The sequence below is a fragment of the Hyla sarda genome, chromosome 11, assembly GCF_029499605.1.
Source record: "Hyla sarda isolate aHylSar1 chromosome 11, aHylSar1.hap1, whole genome shotgun sequence".
NCBI classification, from domain to species: domain Eukaryota; kingdom Metazoa; phylum Chordata; class Amphibia; order Anura; family Hylidae; genus Hyla; species Hyla sarda.
The window spans coordinates 52270073-52285745 of record NC_079199.1 but is presented as its reverse complement, the minus strand read 5'-3'; the positions used below and the strand labels follow the sequence as shown (position 1 = coordinate 52285745).

Sequence of the window (15673 nt, the reverse complement as noted above, 5' to 3'; positions counted from 1 at the left end):
GCACACTGATAAATCTCCCCACCGCGGAAATTCAAACTCTATAAAATGATAATGTTCTTTCCTCTGACAGAATCTGCTTGGATATACATTGCCATCAGTAGTGATGGCGCATGTTTAAGTGGTCCTACTACTGATCCATTTGGTGGTGCCTGCTCGGAATGTCTGTCCAGAATTTTTCCTGACTAACATTCGGTAGTATGAACATTACCTTAGATTCTAAGAAAAGAAATGATAACCCCTCAGACCTTTAACTGGAAAATACATACGGTAAGGAGATTATTGCCTCCTGCTCCTTTTGCACAGAAAAGCATTGGGTGCCATAGTTTGGCGCACACATCCTGAGTGCATGTGACCATATAGATGCTATTGCTGACCTCTAGGTGAACATGGTACATACCAAATCTGTTATTTCCCAATATTTTGCAACAATAAAAACAATTTGCACTGCCCTGAAGATTCTTCCTGATAATCCCTGTTACATAACACTGAACCTGACACTTAATTTACTATTGCAATTACCTTGAGTTGCGTTAATTGTTTATTAAGATCAGCTAATGAATTCAGCACAGGCAACTGTGCAGAGTGTAAAGAGGATTCTCAGATCTAACTAAATCATAAGGTTGTTTGGATTGTGAATTGTGAGCGGCTATGGCCTAAAGCTAGCCATATGCTCCTCTGCTAACAGCTATCTCACCTGAACCCCCCCCCAAATAAATTCATGTTGACTTATCATCCCAAAAACAAAAGGACTGGGCAGTTGAAATCTAACATGCCTGATCCTCAATATCTGCTTTTAAATTAAACTCAACTTGCACTATTTTTCTTTCACTTAACATCATCTGCCGAGAAATTGTTGGGAGACCCTCGTATACATGAGATCATTTTGCAGTCCTGTCAAAATTGGTGCGTTTGGACAACTTTTCTCTAATGTGAGCACAGGCTTTAGCCAATGAAAGTAAACAAGAATGTATCCATTCTCTGACAGCAAGTAGAAATCTTGACAAAGAGGAGTACAATATGTCTGAAATTGAAGAATTTTTCATAAAACAATAATATTTTTACAAACTGGAAAACTTTACAGTTTAATATGATGTAATTACAGGTTTAATATTTTGTACTGATTTTAATATCTTAATATATCTGTATAGTACAGTACAAAGTTACAAATACCCTGCATTATAAAGTGAAGATTATGCAAGAATGGCTTCTGGCAATCACCACTAGGAGGAGCCTGCTGTGTACAGATTTATTGTTGAGATCAATGTATAACCTGTATACACTAAGCTCCTAAGCTATCTTTACTACATATTTCTATGTATAACTCAGCTTTTACCTCTATAATGATATGTTAAGAAATGAATCAGCATAGCATTTTTGATTGTGTCCCTATAAAGTACAAACCTATGGTTCACAGAATAGAAGAACCCAAGGGACAATGTGCTTTTAGCAAGGTGTTAAACAATTTCTGAGCAATGTGGACGCTCCGGCTTAAAATGCACCTTTAGACCTGTGACCTTCCACAATGAGCACTCTTATGTAAAACCAGCTCCCGCAACCTTGGAGCTTAATTCTGCATATATTAAAAGGTAGCAGATGGGCTGCTGGGGGGATCTGGCTGCCTACAAGTATAGAGCAAGTAATTAAATGTATATAGAAAATACTTGAGATGTATTTGGTGCACAACAAAGTCATAAAATGCAAGAGATATGAGAATATAGTCTCTGGTGTATTCTAGTCAAGTGAAATTAGCATATATAAAAATGTGTGTATGTATCTTATTAATTAAAGCCACCCCCATCCCCGCTGAGGTTTATTGGTCAATGTCCAAATTAAGCTGCAATCTTTAAGAATGTCTAAATTTGCATTAAAAAAATTGAAATTCTTATTTGCAATAAAAAAAAATAAAAAAAAAGCTTAAAAGGAATTTACAGAAAGAGAAGAAAAGAACCCAAAATCATATACAGTAAATTAAAGGGAGGCAACATATTGGCACTTCATGGATTAAGCAATAGGCCATTTAAACTGGACAAAATAAAGTATTCACACCCTGGTAATAGTCATTATAGATAATTACTGTCTACTTTTTCTTTGTTTGCTTTATCCTTTGTCTTCCCACTTTCCTTTTTTTCCATTTGCTGTGTTACCAGAGGTTAACCCCCTAGGCAAGGAGTATACCGGGACTCTCTGCATTTCTTATGCATTCAGTCAAATAAAAATGTGACTTGTAAACTACAACCGGATGGGAGGATATTCTGTGTCTTCACATCTATCAACTTCTATCTGTATTCTATCTATCTATCTGTCTGTATCATACAGTATCTATCTATCTACAAAGGAAATATATGCAGTACACCAATATCCTTGAGTCAAATTGCAGTGTTTTATTCCATGATGCAGTAGACAACGTTTTGGTAATTTCTCATCACCATTCTCAAGTGATTACAAGTGATACACATCCCCAATCAGTGACATCATCAAACTTTGCATAATTAGTGACATCATAAATTTGCATAATAATATAAACATAATATAATACATACTTTCTAAACGTGCAAAATATACAAAATAAGTGCATAATAGGTGTACAATACATATATAGTGGATCAACATATACATCAATACCGATCACTGTAAAATAATATTTGATCTGCGGTGTATCATATGAGTGACAGTGCCCATGTGTATGCAATAAAAACAATTGCTTTACTGGTTATGTTGCCAATAGTAGACAACCATCCTCGTGCTGAGGAACGCCAGCGTCTGCAAGTCCGGCACTCAGTCGCACAAAGCGACTTCCAGTGGAGGGGAGCTGTAACCAATCATACACAAGCATCCGTCATAACCATAGTATCGGGGCAAGACTATCTGTGATGTGATTCAGTGCTGTAATGCGCATGTCCGTATCATTCAGCGCTGTAGTGCGCATGACACTTGCGCTCAGCGCATGTCAGCTGAGTATCAGTGTTCCTATAAGTGCCACCTTTCTGTCTAGCAAATACAGACAGGCAAGGGAATTGCAAAAATATATAATGTTACTCATAGTGGACAAATACATAACCCTTGCATAACCAACCCCACAGTCACACAATATACAGCACCTATGGAGCCAAGACAAAGCATTCTCCCCATTTTGAGAGCATTCTAGGGTGTGACAGACCAGAAACCATACTGACACTTCTGTCACAACTGCCAGTGATAGGTGATGGAATACCCACCATTCTGTCACTAGAAAAATCCCTAGGTTCCCTTGCTTGGTGGGAGAAGTGTCCTAGAGGCTCCCAGACACACGTAAGAGCACAATCAACCTGGGGTATACGGCACAGGGTCAATAGAAAATGACTAAGAGCACTATGTCATATAGTCTACGATATAACATTAATTAGAAATGGTATTATAGTACAGTAGTATTAATCATAATAATGAAGATGATCTAGAGAATGGTATACATTGGCGCTATTTGTTTGTTGGTACATCATACTCCGCTCACAAAAGACACAAGTAGAAAAAAAAGGAAAATATAGGAATATATGTTAACAACATGCGGATCCAAAATGTGGCTGTGGTTGTTTCTGTATAAAGGCATCTTGACCGGATCAGCAGAGTATCCTGAAAAATAATAGAAACAACAATTAGTAAACAATTTTTCTAAATAATTAATATTAATATCACTTGATAAATCATATCCATTCTTAGGCACTGTCTCAATTGAGGGCTATACCAAACAATTAGGACATCATTTTGTGAGATACTATGAATTCAACGTTAAGCCCATCCGGTTTTAACAAATTTAAATCATAAATCCATTTTAATTCCATCTTTTGTAGTATAGAAACTCTATCCCCACCCCTCTTCAGTGGGGGATCCACCGCCATGCACTTCAAACCTTGTTTTGTGTGTCCTGCCTCTAAAAAATGTTTGGGCACTGTTTTTACAAATTGTGTAACGGTGTTGGTTTAATCTGGTTTTAAAGTCACACTTCGTCTCCCTCACATAAATGAGATTACATGGACACCATAATATGTAAAAAAAATATGGTTACTTTCACAAGTGAGGTAGTATTTAATGGGGACTGTTTTCCTAGTACCAGGATGTATATATGTGTTCCCTTTTTATAGGTACTTACAGTTAATACACCTCCTACATGGAAAACAACCTTTTGTTTGTACAGGTTTTTGTGTGCCTACTTTTTGTTTAGAGATGTCTGCTTTGACAAGGCAATCTTTCAAATTTCTAGATCTATGATCAGACATTAGTGGCGATTCCTTAAATTCAATGATTTCTGGATAACTATCACTGATGAGATGTCAGTGTTTTCTGACCCTTTGGGCTATTGCTCCTGATACTTGATTGTAGGTGGTGATAAATGGAATGCGTTTTGATTGGTCCTTTTGGCCCTATGTACTCTCAGACCTTGTTGTTCCTCATATAATCTGTATTTCTGTTTCTGAACTAGGGAAGGGGGGTAGCCCCTGGCAATAAATTGTGAGGCCATTTTCTGTATGGCCCTATCAAGCTTTTCATTGGAATCTACAATCCTGCTTTCTCATAAATATTGACTGTAGGGTAATGTTTCCACCACAGACCTAGGATGACAAAAATTCAATTTCAATAGTGTGTTACAATCAGTTGGTTTACAAAAAACGTCAGTAGTTCACTTGTCACCTACAATTGATACCTCCGTATCCAGAAATTCCACTTTATGGTCCGAGTATGTAAGTGTAGAATCAAAGGCGAATGACCAGGGAGTCAGGAGTTTGTCTGGCGCAGAGAGGAACCATCAGACAGCCAAGTAAAATCAACGGATTTATTGGATGCAACGCGTTTCGCTGCGCATGCGCAGCTTCATCAGGCATGACAAGGGGAGGCTGATAACAGGTATATATACCTCCAGGAATTAACCATTAGAGTGCTTTTTGAAAAGAGTTGTTACATAGAATTACATATCCATATGACAATGTATGAAAAATATATAAATAAATATAAACAGAAATCACAAAAATAGTAATAAGACAGCAATATGAAAGCACAATGCAATCCTATAAACATATGTATATAAATACATATACATATATGCGGTTTGGTTTATCGCACTATCATTTATTTTTTACTATTTTATATTTTTTAATAAGGTAGCGATATACAATTAAATAATAATTTTTCTATTTCTTGAATCAATTGACATGACTCTTTATATCATATATATTTTTTGAAATAATATCCAACTTGTGTTGTTGAATGCCGCACCGGTGATTTAGCAGTGCGATTTCTTGAGTCGTTTGTGGTGTTACATTCACATCACATGCGATAATTACAATTATATTATATTATATATATTTATATACATATGTTTATAGGATTGCATTGTGCTTTCATATTGCTGTCTTATTACTATTTTTGTGATTTCTGTTTATATTTATTTATATATTTTTCATACATTGTCATATGGATATGTAATTCTATGTAACAACTCTTTTCAAAAAGCACTCTAATGGTTAATTCCTGGAGGTATATATACCTGTTATCAGCCTCCCCTTGTCATGCCTGATGAAGCTGCGCATGCGCAGCGAAACGCGTTGCATCCAATAAATCCGTTGATTTTACTTGGCTGTCTGATGGTTCCTCTCTGCGCCAGACAAACTCCTGACTCCCTGGTCATTCGCCTTTGATTCTACACTTATCCAGGAGGGCTGCAGTGGACCTGCCTTCATATCTCTTCTGCTCCTAACCTTGTTGTGTGTGGGCGCACAACCAACTCCGGTAAGCGGCTTGGGAATCACCTTCCCCTACCCCCACCTGCAAGATCTACTGATCCCGCACATGAGGCGCCTTCCTTCCTTTCTCTAGAGTATGTAAGTGGGAATTGTAGATCCTCATTTATCCCATTAAGATAGGTTTGAAATTCCAATAATTCGCTGCCCGTACCTTCCCAAATTAGAAAGATGTTGTCTATGTAACTCCACCACCCCAGTATTTCCCTGGAGTGGTGGGATACATAGACGTAACTTTCTTCAAAGTCTGCCATGACAATATTAGTGTACGTTGGCTCTATGTTGCTGCCCATGGCGGACCCTAGCAGCTGAATGTAATATTTGTCACCGAACATGAAATAGTTGTTTTGTAGCACAAACAGAAGTAATTCAAGAAGGAATGTGATTTGTTCAGAGTCAAAATTAGCATTAACCAGAGCTTGACCGGATAGCTCTATGTGCTATCCGGTCAAGATGCCTCTATACAGAAACAACCACGGCCACATTTTGGATCTGCATGTTGTTAACATATATGCCTATTTTTTCCTTTTTTCTATTTGTGTTTTTTTTGTGAGCGGAGTATGATGTACCAACATACAAATAGCACCAGTGTATACCATTCTCTAGATCATCTTCATTATTACGATTAATACTACTGTATTATAATACCATTTCTACTTAATGATATAACATAGACACACCCCTACCCCTTAATTCCCTGGTTGAACTTGATGGACATATGTCTTTTTTCGACCGTACTAACTATATAGACTATATGACCTAGTTCTCTTCTATTGACCCTGTGCCATATACCCCAGGTTGATTGTGCTCTTACGTGTGTCTGGGAGCCTCTAGGACACTTCTCCAATCAAACAAGGGAACCTAGGAATTTTTCCAGTGACGGAATGGTGGGTATTCCATCATCTGTCACTGGCAGTTGTGACAGACAGAGTCTGTATAGTTTCTGGTCTTTCACACCCTAGAATTCCTTCAAAATGGGGAGAATTCTGTGCCCCATATGTGCTGTATATTGTGTGACTGTGGGATTAGCAATGCAAGGGTTAAGTTTTTGTCCACTATGAGTATGATTTCATGTTTTTGTAATTCCCTTGCCTGTCTTTATTTGCCTGACAGAAAGGTGGCACTTATAGGAACACTGATACTCAGCTGACATGCGCTGAGCGCTAGTGTCATGTGCACTACAGCGCTGAATGATACGGACATGCGCATTACAGCGCTGAATCACGTCACAGATAGTCTTGCCCCGATACTATGGCTACGGAGGATGCTTGTGTATGATTGGTTACAGCTCCCCCTGCACCCTGAAGTCACTTTGTGCGACTGAGTGCTGGACTTGCGGATGCTGGCGTTCCTCAGCACGAGGATGGCTGTCTACTATTGGCATCATAACCAGTAAAGCAATTGTTTTTATTGTATACACATGGGCACTGTCACAGTGACACCACGCAAATACACACTGTTTGTAGGTCCCCTTGTCTTCCCTGCACAGGTGACCTTGGCTGGGAATGTATAGGGATACCCTACTTCAATGCTCACTTTCACACACACCTACCACAATAGGCCCTAACAAATGAGCTACACACACCCCAAAACCAGTCCACACGTCCACACACAAACGCAGACACCATCTATCACTAGGCCGATAAAACGCCTCTGTTCATACACAGGTTCTTACACTCTGCACTTTATGACACCGAAACTATGGTAACAGCACGAGCCACTCTTATACACTGATACAACTATATAAGCTATAGGGCTATAGGTTTGTTTGAGCATACAAGGCTATGCATTAAAGTTAGGGCTTTAATGTACATAAAGGATACAGTACTTAAAGTAAAAAAAAAGAGTTAAAACAACAGATATACAAAATGTGCAAAAACAGTTATACAAAATAAAAGGGAATAAAAATCAGAAGAGTTCCATACATAATGTTGTTGAGTAAAGTTCTAATCCGTCCTGGGCCCAAGGAAGAAAAATAGTGGCACAAGTCCATTCAGAATGGGCCCCAAACTTGTAACCACTTGATGTGTGCAGCAGGGGTCTCCAGCTTCTTCTTAGATCAGCCCACCTCCCAAATTTCCCAACCTTCTTTCAATCAGAGATGATGATAGTCCATAAATCATAACTCCCATCGTACATAAAATATATGACATAGATGGTAGTACACTCATTGATATGGTAACATTACAATGCACATTTTGACAGGATACATGAAGGGGTTATAATAAACACCAAGGTAGGGATACATACAGCCTAATCTATGGGTACAATGGGGTCATGTTTGGGTTCTACAGACAGCCTAATATTCGGGGATCATGATTCTGGGGGATATATACTATGGCTACTTAGGGGAGCCCTGAAAAACATATTTCTACCACTGGGACATAATTCACTATATGGATATGTAAACCTTTTGTTTAAGTTGGTACCAAACTGGCAAGATATGCACGATTAACCCACTCAGCGCAAACTAGCTGTCTTGAGGCTCATCACAGCTAGGTGCTAAGGGATATGTAAAGTAACTAACAACAGGTAGATACAAGAGTTTACAGGAGAGTGACAAAAGATATGGAGGGAGACATGATCAAACAGTAAATGGGTATACAGCCAAAGAAAAATAATCACAGGTCAAGAGGATATATATATATACATTTCAAAAGGGTGTCCCAGACAGTAGGGAGTCAGAGATATCCACCATATTTTCCCTAAAAATATTATCCTCAGCCTATATTCACTACACTAAATTTTATGATGTCACTGATTGGGGATGTGTATTTAAACCCCTCTGTATCACTTGTAATCACTTGAGAATGGTGATGAGAGACCACCAACACGTTGTCTGCTGCATCATGGAATAAAACACTGCAAGTTGACTCACGGATATTGGTGTACTGCGTATATTTCCTTTGTTTGTGGTGAACCGGAGCACCGCGGCTCTAAGTGCCTGTACCCATTTACATGTTTTAAGTATTGTCTGGAGGTACTGCTTATATTTGAACTTGGATCTATCTATCTATCTCATATCTATCTATTTTTCTATCTATCCATCTATCTCATATCTATCTATCTATCTGTCTCATATCTATCTATCTGTCTCATCTCTACACCATGTTCATTGAAGGGGATTCTTTACTGTAAGAGCAGTGAAATTATGAAACTCTCTACTAGAAGAGGTTGCTCTGGTTAATTCACTGAAAGACCTCATAAGGGGCCTGGAAGCTTTCTGAAGTGTAATAATATAAAAATAGATATCTCTCATTGGTCTATATATCTATTGGTATTTTATTTATCTATAACCTTTCTATCTCTCTTATCTATCTATCTATCTATCTATCTATCTATCTAATATCTATCTATAATCCATCTATCTACCTATCTGTCTATGTTTTTATATCATATGCCTTCCTTTTTAGATTCTGTTCACATATACTTTTAGTGCGTAGAGCAAGTGAGAAAATAATTGGCTACTTAGATGTGAGTGCTATAGAAAATTATTCCCAAGTAGATGTAAATCAGATGGAGGTATAATACCTTTTTTGACTGCTGCTTCATAAGCCTCATTCTTTAATATACACTTGAGAGTTTCCATTCATTCATTTTCCTGACCACATGTGGCAATGCAGATTCGACATCCCTTTTTCTTTCCAGATTATAAAGTCTTTTTACAACATTTAGAATTCAGTCCTTAGGCGCCAAGCGACCTGTGAACATGAGATTGCAGGCTATGTTTGACCTTACAAATTACAATTTCTATGATGATTAATCTGTAATATGGTGTGTAAAAGACTTAGTATCGGCATGCATATCATCATGTTGTAGTTCACATATGACTAATAAAAAGTAAAAGACCTTATAACAGGAACATCCATTTCCATTCAGTCATGAGAACATTTTTTTTATTCACTACATACTGGTCATGTTACCCATAAAGGAGCTGTCTGGTTTGGAAAATCCATCTCAAATTTCTATTAGAAAATTCTGAGTAAGGGTGGATATCTGACATTTACTCCAAAGAGAATGTTTTGCTTTGGAGGACCAGCATGTTAGTGGATATCCCATAGATTTCAGATGAAACTGTGTAATGCCTTATTTTCCCTGTGGAGGTGCTGCAGAGGATTGAAAACTTTCTGTAGAATTCTCCACAAAAACACTTGATCACTGACACACCATGTGATACAGCTCAATGTTGGAAAACATGTCTAACAAGACAGTTAAGGTCTTTTACTTTTTTATTAGTCATATGTAAACTACAACATGATGATATGCATGCCCATACTAAGTCTTTTACACACCATATTACAGATTAATCATCATAGAAATTGTAATTTGTAAGGTCAGACATAGCCTGCAATCTCATCTTCAAAGGTTCAAAGTAGACAATCCATTTAAAGAGAAGTGTGATCTATATCATGGGTGAAACCAGGTAACAGTCTTTAATATGATATAACCCAATCTGGTTTGATCTGCAGAATTATATTTTAGGAGAATCCTCTTCCTCCAAATTAGGCTGGGTTCACATATATATCTGGAGCCCCAACAGATGGGAATGCCAGATGTAACAAGCTGGATATGTTGCACCTGGTTTCCCCTCTAGTGCTTCATATGCTAAAATAGGACATGGTGCGAGAACTATGGTCAGGGCATTGGACCAATAAATATGACAGATCGAAAAACTACATTTCTTGAACCAGTGCAACCATGCTAGGTCATAAATAAGACGGTTCTTCAGATACATGTTAACAGAGCCTAATATTAAGTCATTTAAGCTTTATTCTATTTGATTTATGATATTAAAGCATAATAGTTATTACAACTGCTTTCTAAAATATTGTGGTTGATATTTATTTCAGGTAAAAGTCATGGTTAGGATATGTCCATCTCAAGGAAGTCACGATACATCCGAGTCAATGTCCTTTTTAAAAGTTGATCCACGGAAAAAACAGATTACCCTTTATGATCCATCTACTTGTGGTCCATCCATGTCAGTCCACAGAAGAGCTGTGGTTGCTGCTCCAAAGATGTTTGCGTTTGATTCTGTGTTCTCCCAAGATGCTTCTCAGGTAAGTCAAATCTGTCTACAACATCTAGTTGTATATTAAAAACCAAAAACGGGACCTTCTTTCTTGTGGTGCTGGGCTATGCTATTTCAATAAAAAATGTTATGTACCTCTCTTAGTCTTTTATGGCTTGTGCAGTTCCATGTGTACTTACTATACCTTCAGTCCAAGTTCAGCCTATAAAATTTTTACTTTTCAAGAGCAATTACCATATAGTCAACTCAATAACCTATCAAGCTTTCTGTAACTGTGAAAACTGTGACTGCTTAAATTGATATGGAATAACTTATAATGTGAATAAAAAGCTAAAGATTAACCATACACATTTAATAACTTCTGACTAACCATTCACTTTGCTGACAGCTATCCTTCATGATCACCCATACACATTCACACTCAGCTCAATTTAGACACTTTTGGTGGTGGCTTTTCTTCCCATGAAAAGCGTTGACCATTAGAAATCCAACATGCCTGCATAACTTCCGGTGGGATGTAAACAGCATAGCTCAAAGGGCTATGCCATTTGCGCAACGCCCCTTAATGCTGATGGGAGCTATGCAATTTTAGCAACTTGTCCACTTTGCCTGTTTTTGACTTCCTGACAACCTCCAGCAGCCTCACACAGGGTGCGGGAGACCAAGAAGCCATTATGGTAAATAGAAATATTCCCTTAAGAATGGCATAATTATTTGTGTATTTTAGTTTAATATGGATTGGATCATAACACCTACATACTTCCTACTCATTCAGTGGCTACCTTACCCCTCTCCACTCTTTGAATTCAAATTACCGTTATGTCCTTTAAAGGGGTACTCCGCCCCTAGGCATCTTATCCCCTATCCAAAGGATAGGGGATAAGATGTCAGATTGCGGGGGTCCCACCGCTGGGGACCCCCGGGATCTCGGCTGCAGCACCCACCTGTAACGGCTTCCGGCAGCGCTGGAGGCTCTCATTCTAATGCCTCACGACCACGGTGATGGAAGATCGTGACATCACGACTCAGCCCCTGTGTGACGTCATGCCCTGTCCCCTTCAATGCAAGTCTATGGGAGGGGGCGTGGTGGCTGTCACGCCCCCTCCCATAGACTTGCATTAAGGGGACGGGGAGTGACGTCACATGGGGCGGAGTCGTGATGTCACGATCTTCCGTCACCATGGTCGGAAGCCAAAGCCTCCAGCGTTTCCGGAAGCCGTTACAGGTGGGTGCTGCAGCCGAGATCCCGGGGGTCCCCAGCGGCGGGACCCCCGCGATCTGACATCTTATCCCCTATCCTTTGGATAGAGGATAAGATGTCTAGGGGCGGAGTACCCCTTTAAATGGTATCCTTCACCATTCTTGTTTGCTAAGTTTGTGAATAGATGGAGCCTTTCACTCATTCACATGACTCATAGGGAATAAATTTGGAGACCACTTCCATGTAAAAGTTTTGAGTTATATAATGTAAAATTCTATTCTCAAGAGGTTTCGTCTGTCTTTTACTCCTATCATGAAAGCCACTGTAGATTGTACAGTGCATCATTTGTATTCTTCATCTGAATCCTTCTTTGATCTTACTGTAGGCTGAAGTTTGCTCCGGGACTGTTGCAGAAGTAATCCAGTCTGTTGTGAACGGTGCAGATGGGTGCATATTTTGCTTCGGTCATGTCAAGCTTGGTAAGCTCCCAGATTTGTTACAGTTAATTATATGTCAGTCTGGTAATTACATGCTGTCGGTATCTGGTTCGGCAAACATAGTGAATGCAAATAGATTATAGCGTTTAATTACTTACTAAACTCGCTTCAGTTCACTTCTGCAGCAATGTTATGAAATCAATCAGAAATGTTCTAAATTCTTATCCATCGTATCTGATTGGAATAATATGTCCACGTCTTGTTTCTTTATCATTATATTTATAGTGGAAGCAAAACACAAATCTTGTTGCTTCATGAATCCCAAGTCTGACTAGAATCTTGGAAAGAAAATGATTCCAGATTTTCTGGGAATGGGCCATGATATTTTTAGCAGTTGGAGATTTGTATGACAATCAGTGGTTGTTTCTGAATCCAGATGACTCCATTGTCATCTAATGCTTCTCTCTTTTTAGGTAAGACATATACAATGATTGGCAAAGATGCTTCTACACAAAGCCTCGGCATTATACCCTGCGCAATCTCATGGCTTTTCAAACTAATCAACGAGAGGAGAGAAAAGACTGGAACTCGCTTCTCAATCCGGGTATCTGCTGTTGAAATCTATGGCAAAGATGAAAACCTTAAGGATTTATTAGCTGAAGTAGCCACTGGAAGCCTTCAAGACGGACACTCCCCTGGGGTATATCTCAGAGAAGATCCAATATGTGGAACTCAGGTATAATAGCATTCCATGGATTATTTATTTGCGCATTTTATTTTTCAAGTCTCCGACTTTCTTTGGAATCTCCTTTTAGCTATTATAGACCCCATGAAACCCCCTCTTGCCTAAAAGCCAGAATCCCTTGTCCCTAGCTATCCATATTTGTATTTCTTATTGCCCCAGAGAGTTCAGCAGTTGAGGAAGAAAGTTCACCTTTATCCTAATTAAATGATTTTTTTTTCTATGTGTCTTCAGCTTCAAAACCAGAGCGAGCTGAGAGCCCCGACGGCAGAAAAAGCTGCTCACTTCCTTGATGCAGCCATTGCTTCAAGGACTACCAGTAGGGTGGATTGTGATGAAGAAGACAGGAGGAACTCGCATATGCTTTTTACCCTTCATATATATCAGTATCGCATGGAAAAAAGTGGAAAAGGAGGAAGTACGTACATTGAGATTATGTGTTGTAGATGATGGGTCGCAAAAAGTTTTACTACCATATCAGTAATAGTTCAATTGTCCAATATCTATAGGGTAGAAGTTCCAATCCAATAGGAATTGATCCACGGTATTGTTCTTCTGTAGCTGTATGCTGTGGAAATAAAAGAGTTAAAAGGATTTCCATGATTAAAAAAGCATGGCTGCTTTTTTCTGAAAACAAATAATTTACTTAATGGAATGTATCTGGCATTGCTTCACTCAAGTACATGGAGTTGACCTGCAATACTACAAACAACCTGTGGAATAGTGTGGTACTCTTTTTGGATTCCTTGACAATCTATTTAACCATTGTAATTAAGTCAGTAAACTCAATAGCAGTTGTCTAGTCTGCAGTATTTGGGAATTGTAATTACTCAGGTGCACAGTATAGAGAGAAGAGTACTCATGTGTTTGCACTATGACCATGATTTCTCCAGGATTATTTACTTTTGCTTACATGCATACATTTTACAGGTTGACCCTACAAGGATCTGGAGGTGCAATCAGGCCATGGTATTGCTATGGGGCTCACAAGGAAAGTTGGCACCTTCCCTACAGTAGACTTTTAGAAAGGGTCACATTTAGGCCCTGTCCTTATTATGCTTCATCATTGCTTCAGGCCTTCTTAAAAACATTGTAGACCTTGTATCACAATGGGCATGAATCATCAAGGGTGGAGACCCTTTTGATTTTGTTACAGCTTCTTCCGTGAGTCATCAGCAAATGTAGGACCTTGCATTAAAGGGGTACTCGGCCCCTAGACATCTTATCCCCTATTCAAAGGATAGGGGATAAGATGTCTGATTGTGGGGGTCCCGCAGCTGGAACCCCGCAAACTCTGTGCAGCACCCAGTAGTTGCCACGCCCCCTTCCATAGACTTGCATTGAGGGGGCGTGGTGTGGCATCACGAGGGGCGTGGTCATGATGTCACGACCCCCACCGCCTGCTCCAACCGTTCGAAACAAAATGTGCTGAACGATGGGGCGGCGGAGTACCCCTTTAAGAGGCTATAAGTGCCGTTTGTGTTACAGGTGCACAAAATATTAACATTATTAACAGGTTCATGGAGAACAATGGTGCTTCCTACTTTGAACAGTAAAAATGCATTTTCCAGAAAGTTTATGTGTGCTGGGGGAATAAGGAGTGGAAGGAAGTGGCTGTAGGTTTAAATAATAGCTGAACTTTGTAAGGTTGTAAAGTATTGAAAGGTCAAGTGCTGCATTTCCCTCCAGAGACATTGAGTAGAAAACATTTGATGACTTTAGGATCTTTACACTATTATCATGGTAAATGCTTGACTTTCACAATACATACAGTTTTGTGGGAACAAAAACCATCTCAGTTGGTTATCATGGGTTCACATATTTTATAAATATTAACAAAAAACTCTTATTGTACATGATCAACATAGTGTTTCTCTCTTTGAATAGTGTCGGGTGGACGCAGTCGATTGCACCTTATTGACCTTGGGAGCTGTGAAAAAGTGCTAAGTAAAAGTCGTGATGGAGGAGGAGGCCTTTGTCTGTCTTTGAATGCGCTGGGTAACGTAATATTAGCCCTTGTGAATGGAGCCAAGCATATCCCATACAGGTTAGTGAAGTTTACCAGATTTCTACTTTAGTCTCTGAACATCCATAGCTTCACGTAATATTATATTAATATGTGGTGAGGGTGTGATGAGGGCAGATGGAATTACCCTAGGGGCAGATGGCATTAATCCCTTGTGTTCGTGACACCAGGGTGTGGTTTATCCTCTACACCACCTGAAGGAATACCGCTGGATCCTGGGCTTGGCATGGGGGCAAATAATAACTTCAACTCCAAGTTACAGAACAAGGGCAACATTACTGAGTCAGACATGTGTAACATTCTATACAGCTTGGCTAGGTCCACGCAGGTGACCAGTGACTTCAAAGACCTTAGGGCTTGCTGGGACTTATAGTGGACTTGGAAAATTTGGATGCAGGCCATGCTGACTTGAGACAGGATGACCTGGACTGACTTGACTATGACAGACTATGACTGATTTCACCCCT

The 15673-nt window shown here is 39.2% G+C and overlaps 1 protein-coding gene across 7 annotated transcripts in view; it reads left to right on the top strand.

Annotated features, from left to right (window-relative positions):
• Window positions 1-15673, top strand: part of KIF26A (kinesin family member 26A) — a 197033-nt gene that overhangs the window by 168217 nt on the left and 13143 nt on the right. For all 7 annotated transcript variants that reach the window (XM_056545564.1, XM_056545559.1, XM_056545566.1 and 4 more), the window contains exons 6-10: window positions 10619-10828; window positions 12387-12480; window positions 12912-13174; window positions 13415-13598; window positions 15068-15227. In XM_056545564.1, the coding sequence (XP_056401539.1) occupies window positions 10619-10828; window positions 12387-12480; window positions 12912-13174; window positions 13415-13598; window positions 15068-15227 (911 nt within the window). The remainder of the gene's footprint in view (window positions 1-10618; window positions 10829-12386; window positions 12481-12911; window positions 13175-13414; window positions 13599-15067; window positions 15228-15673) is intronic.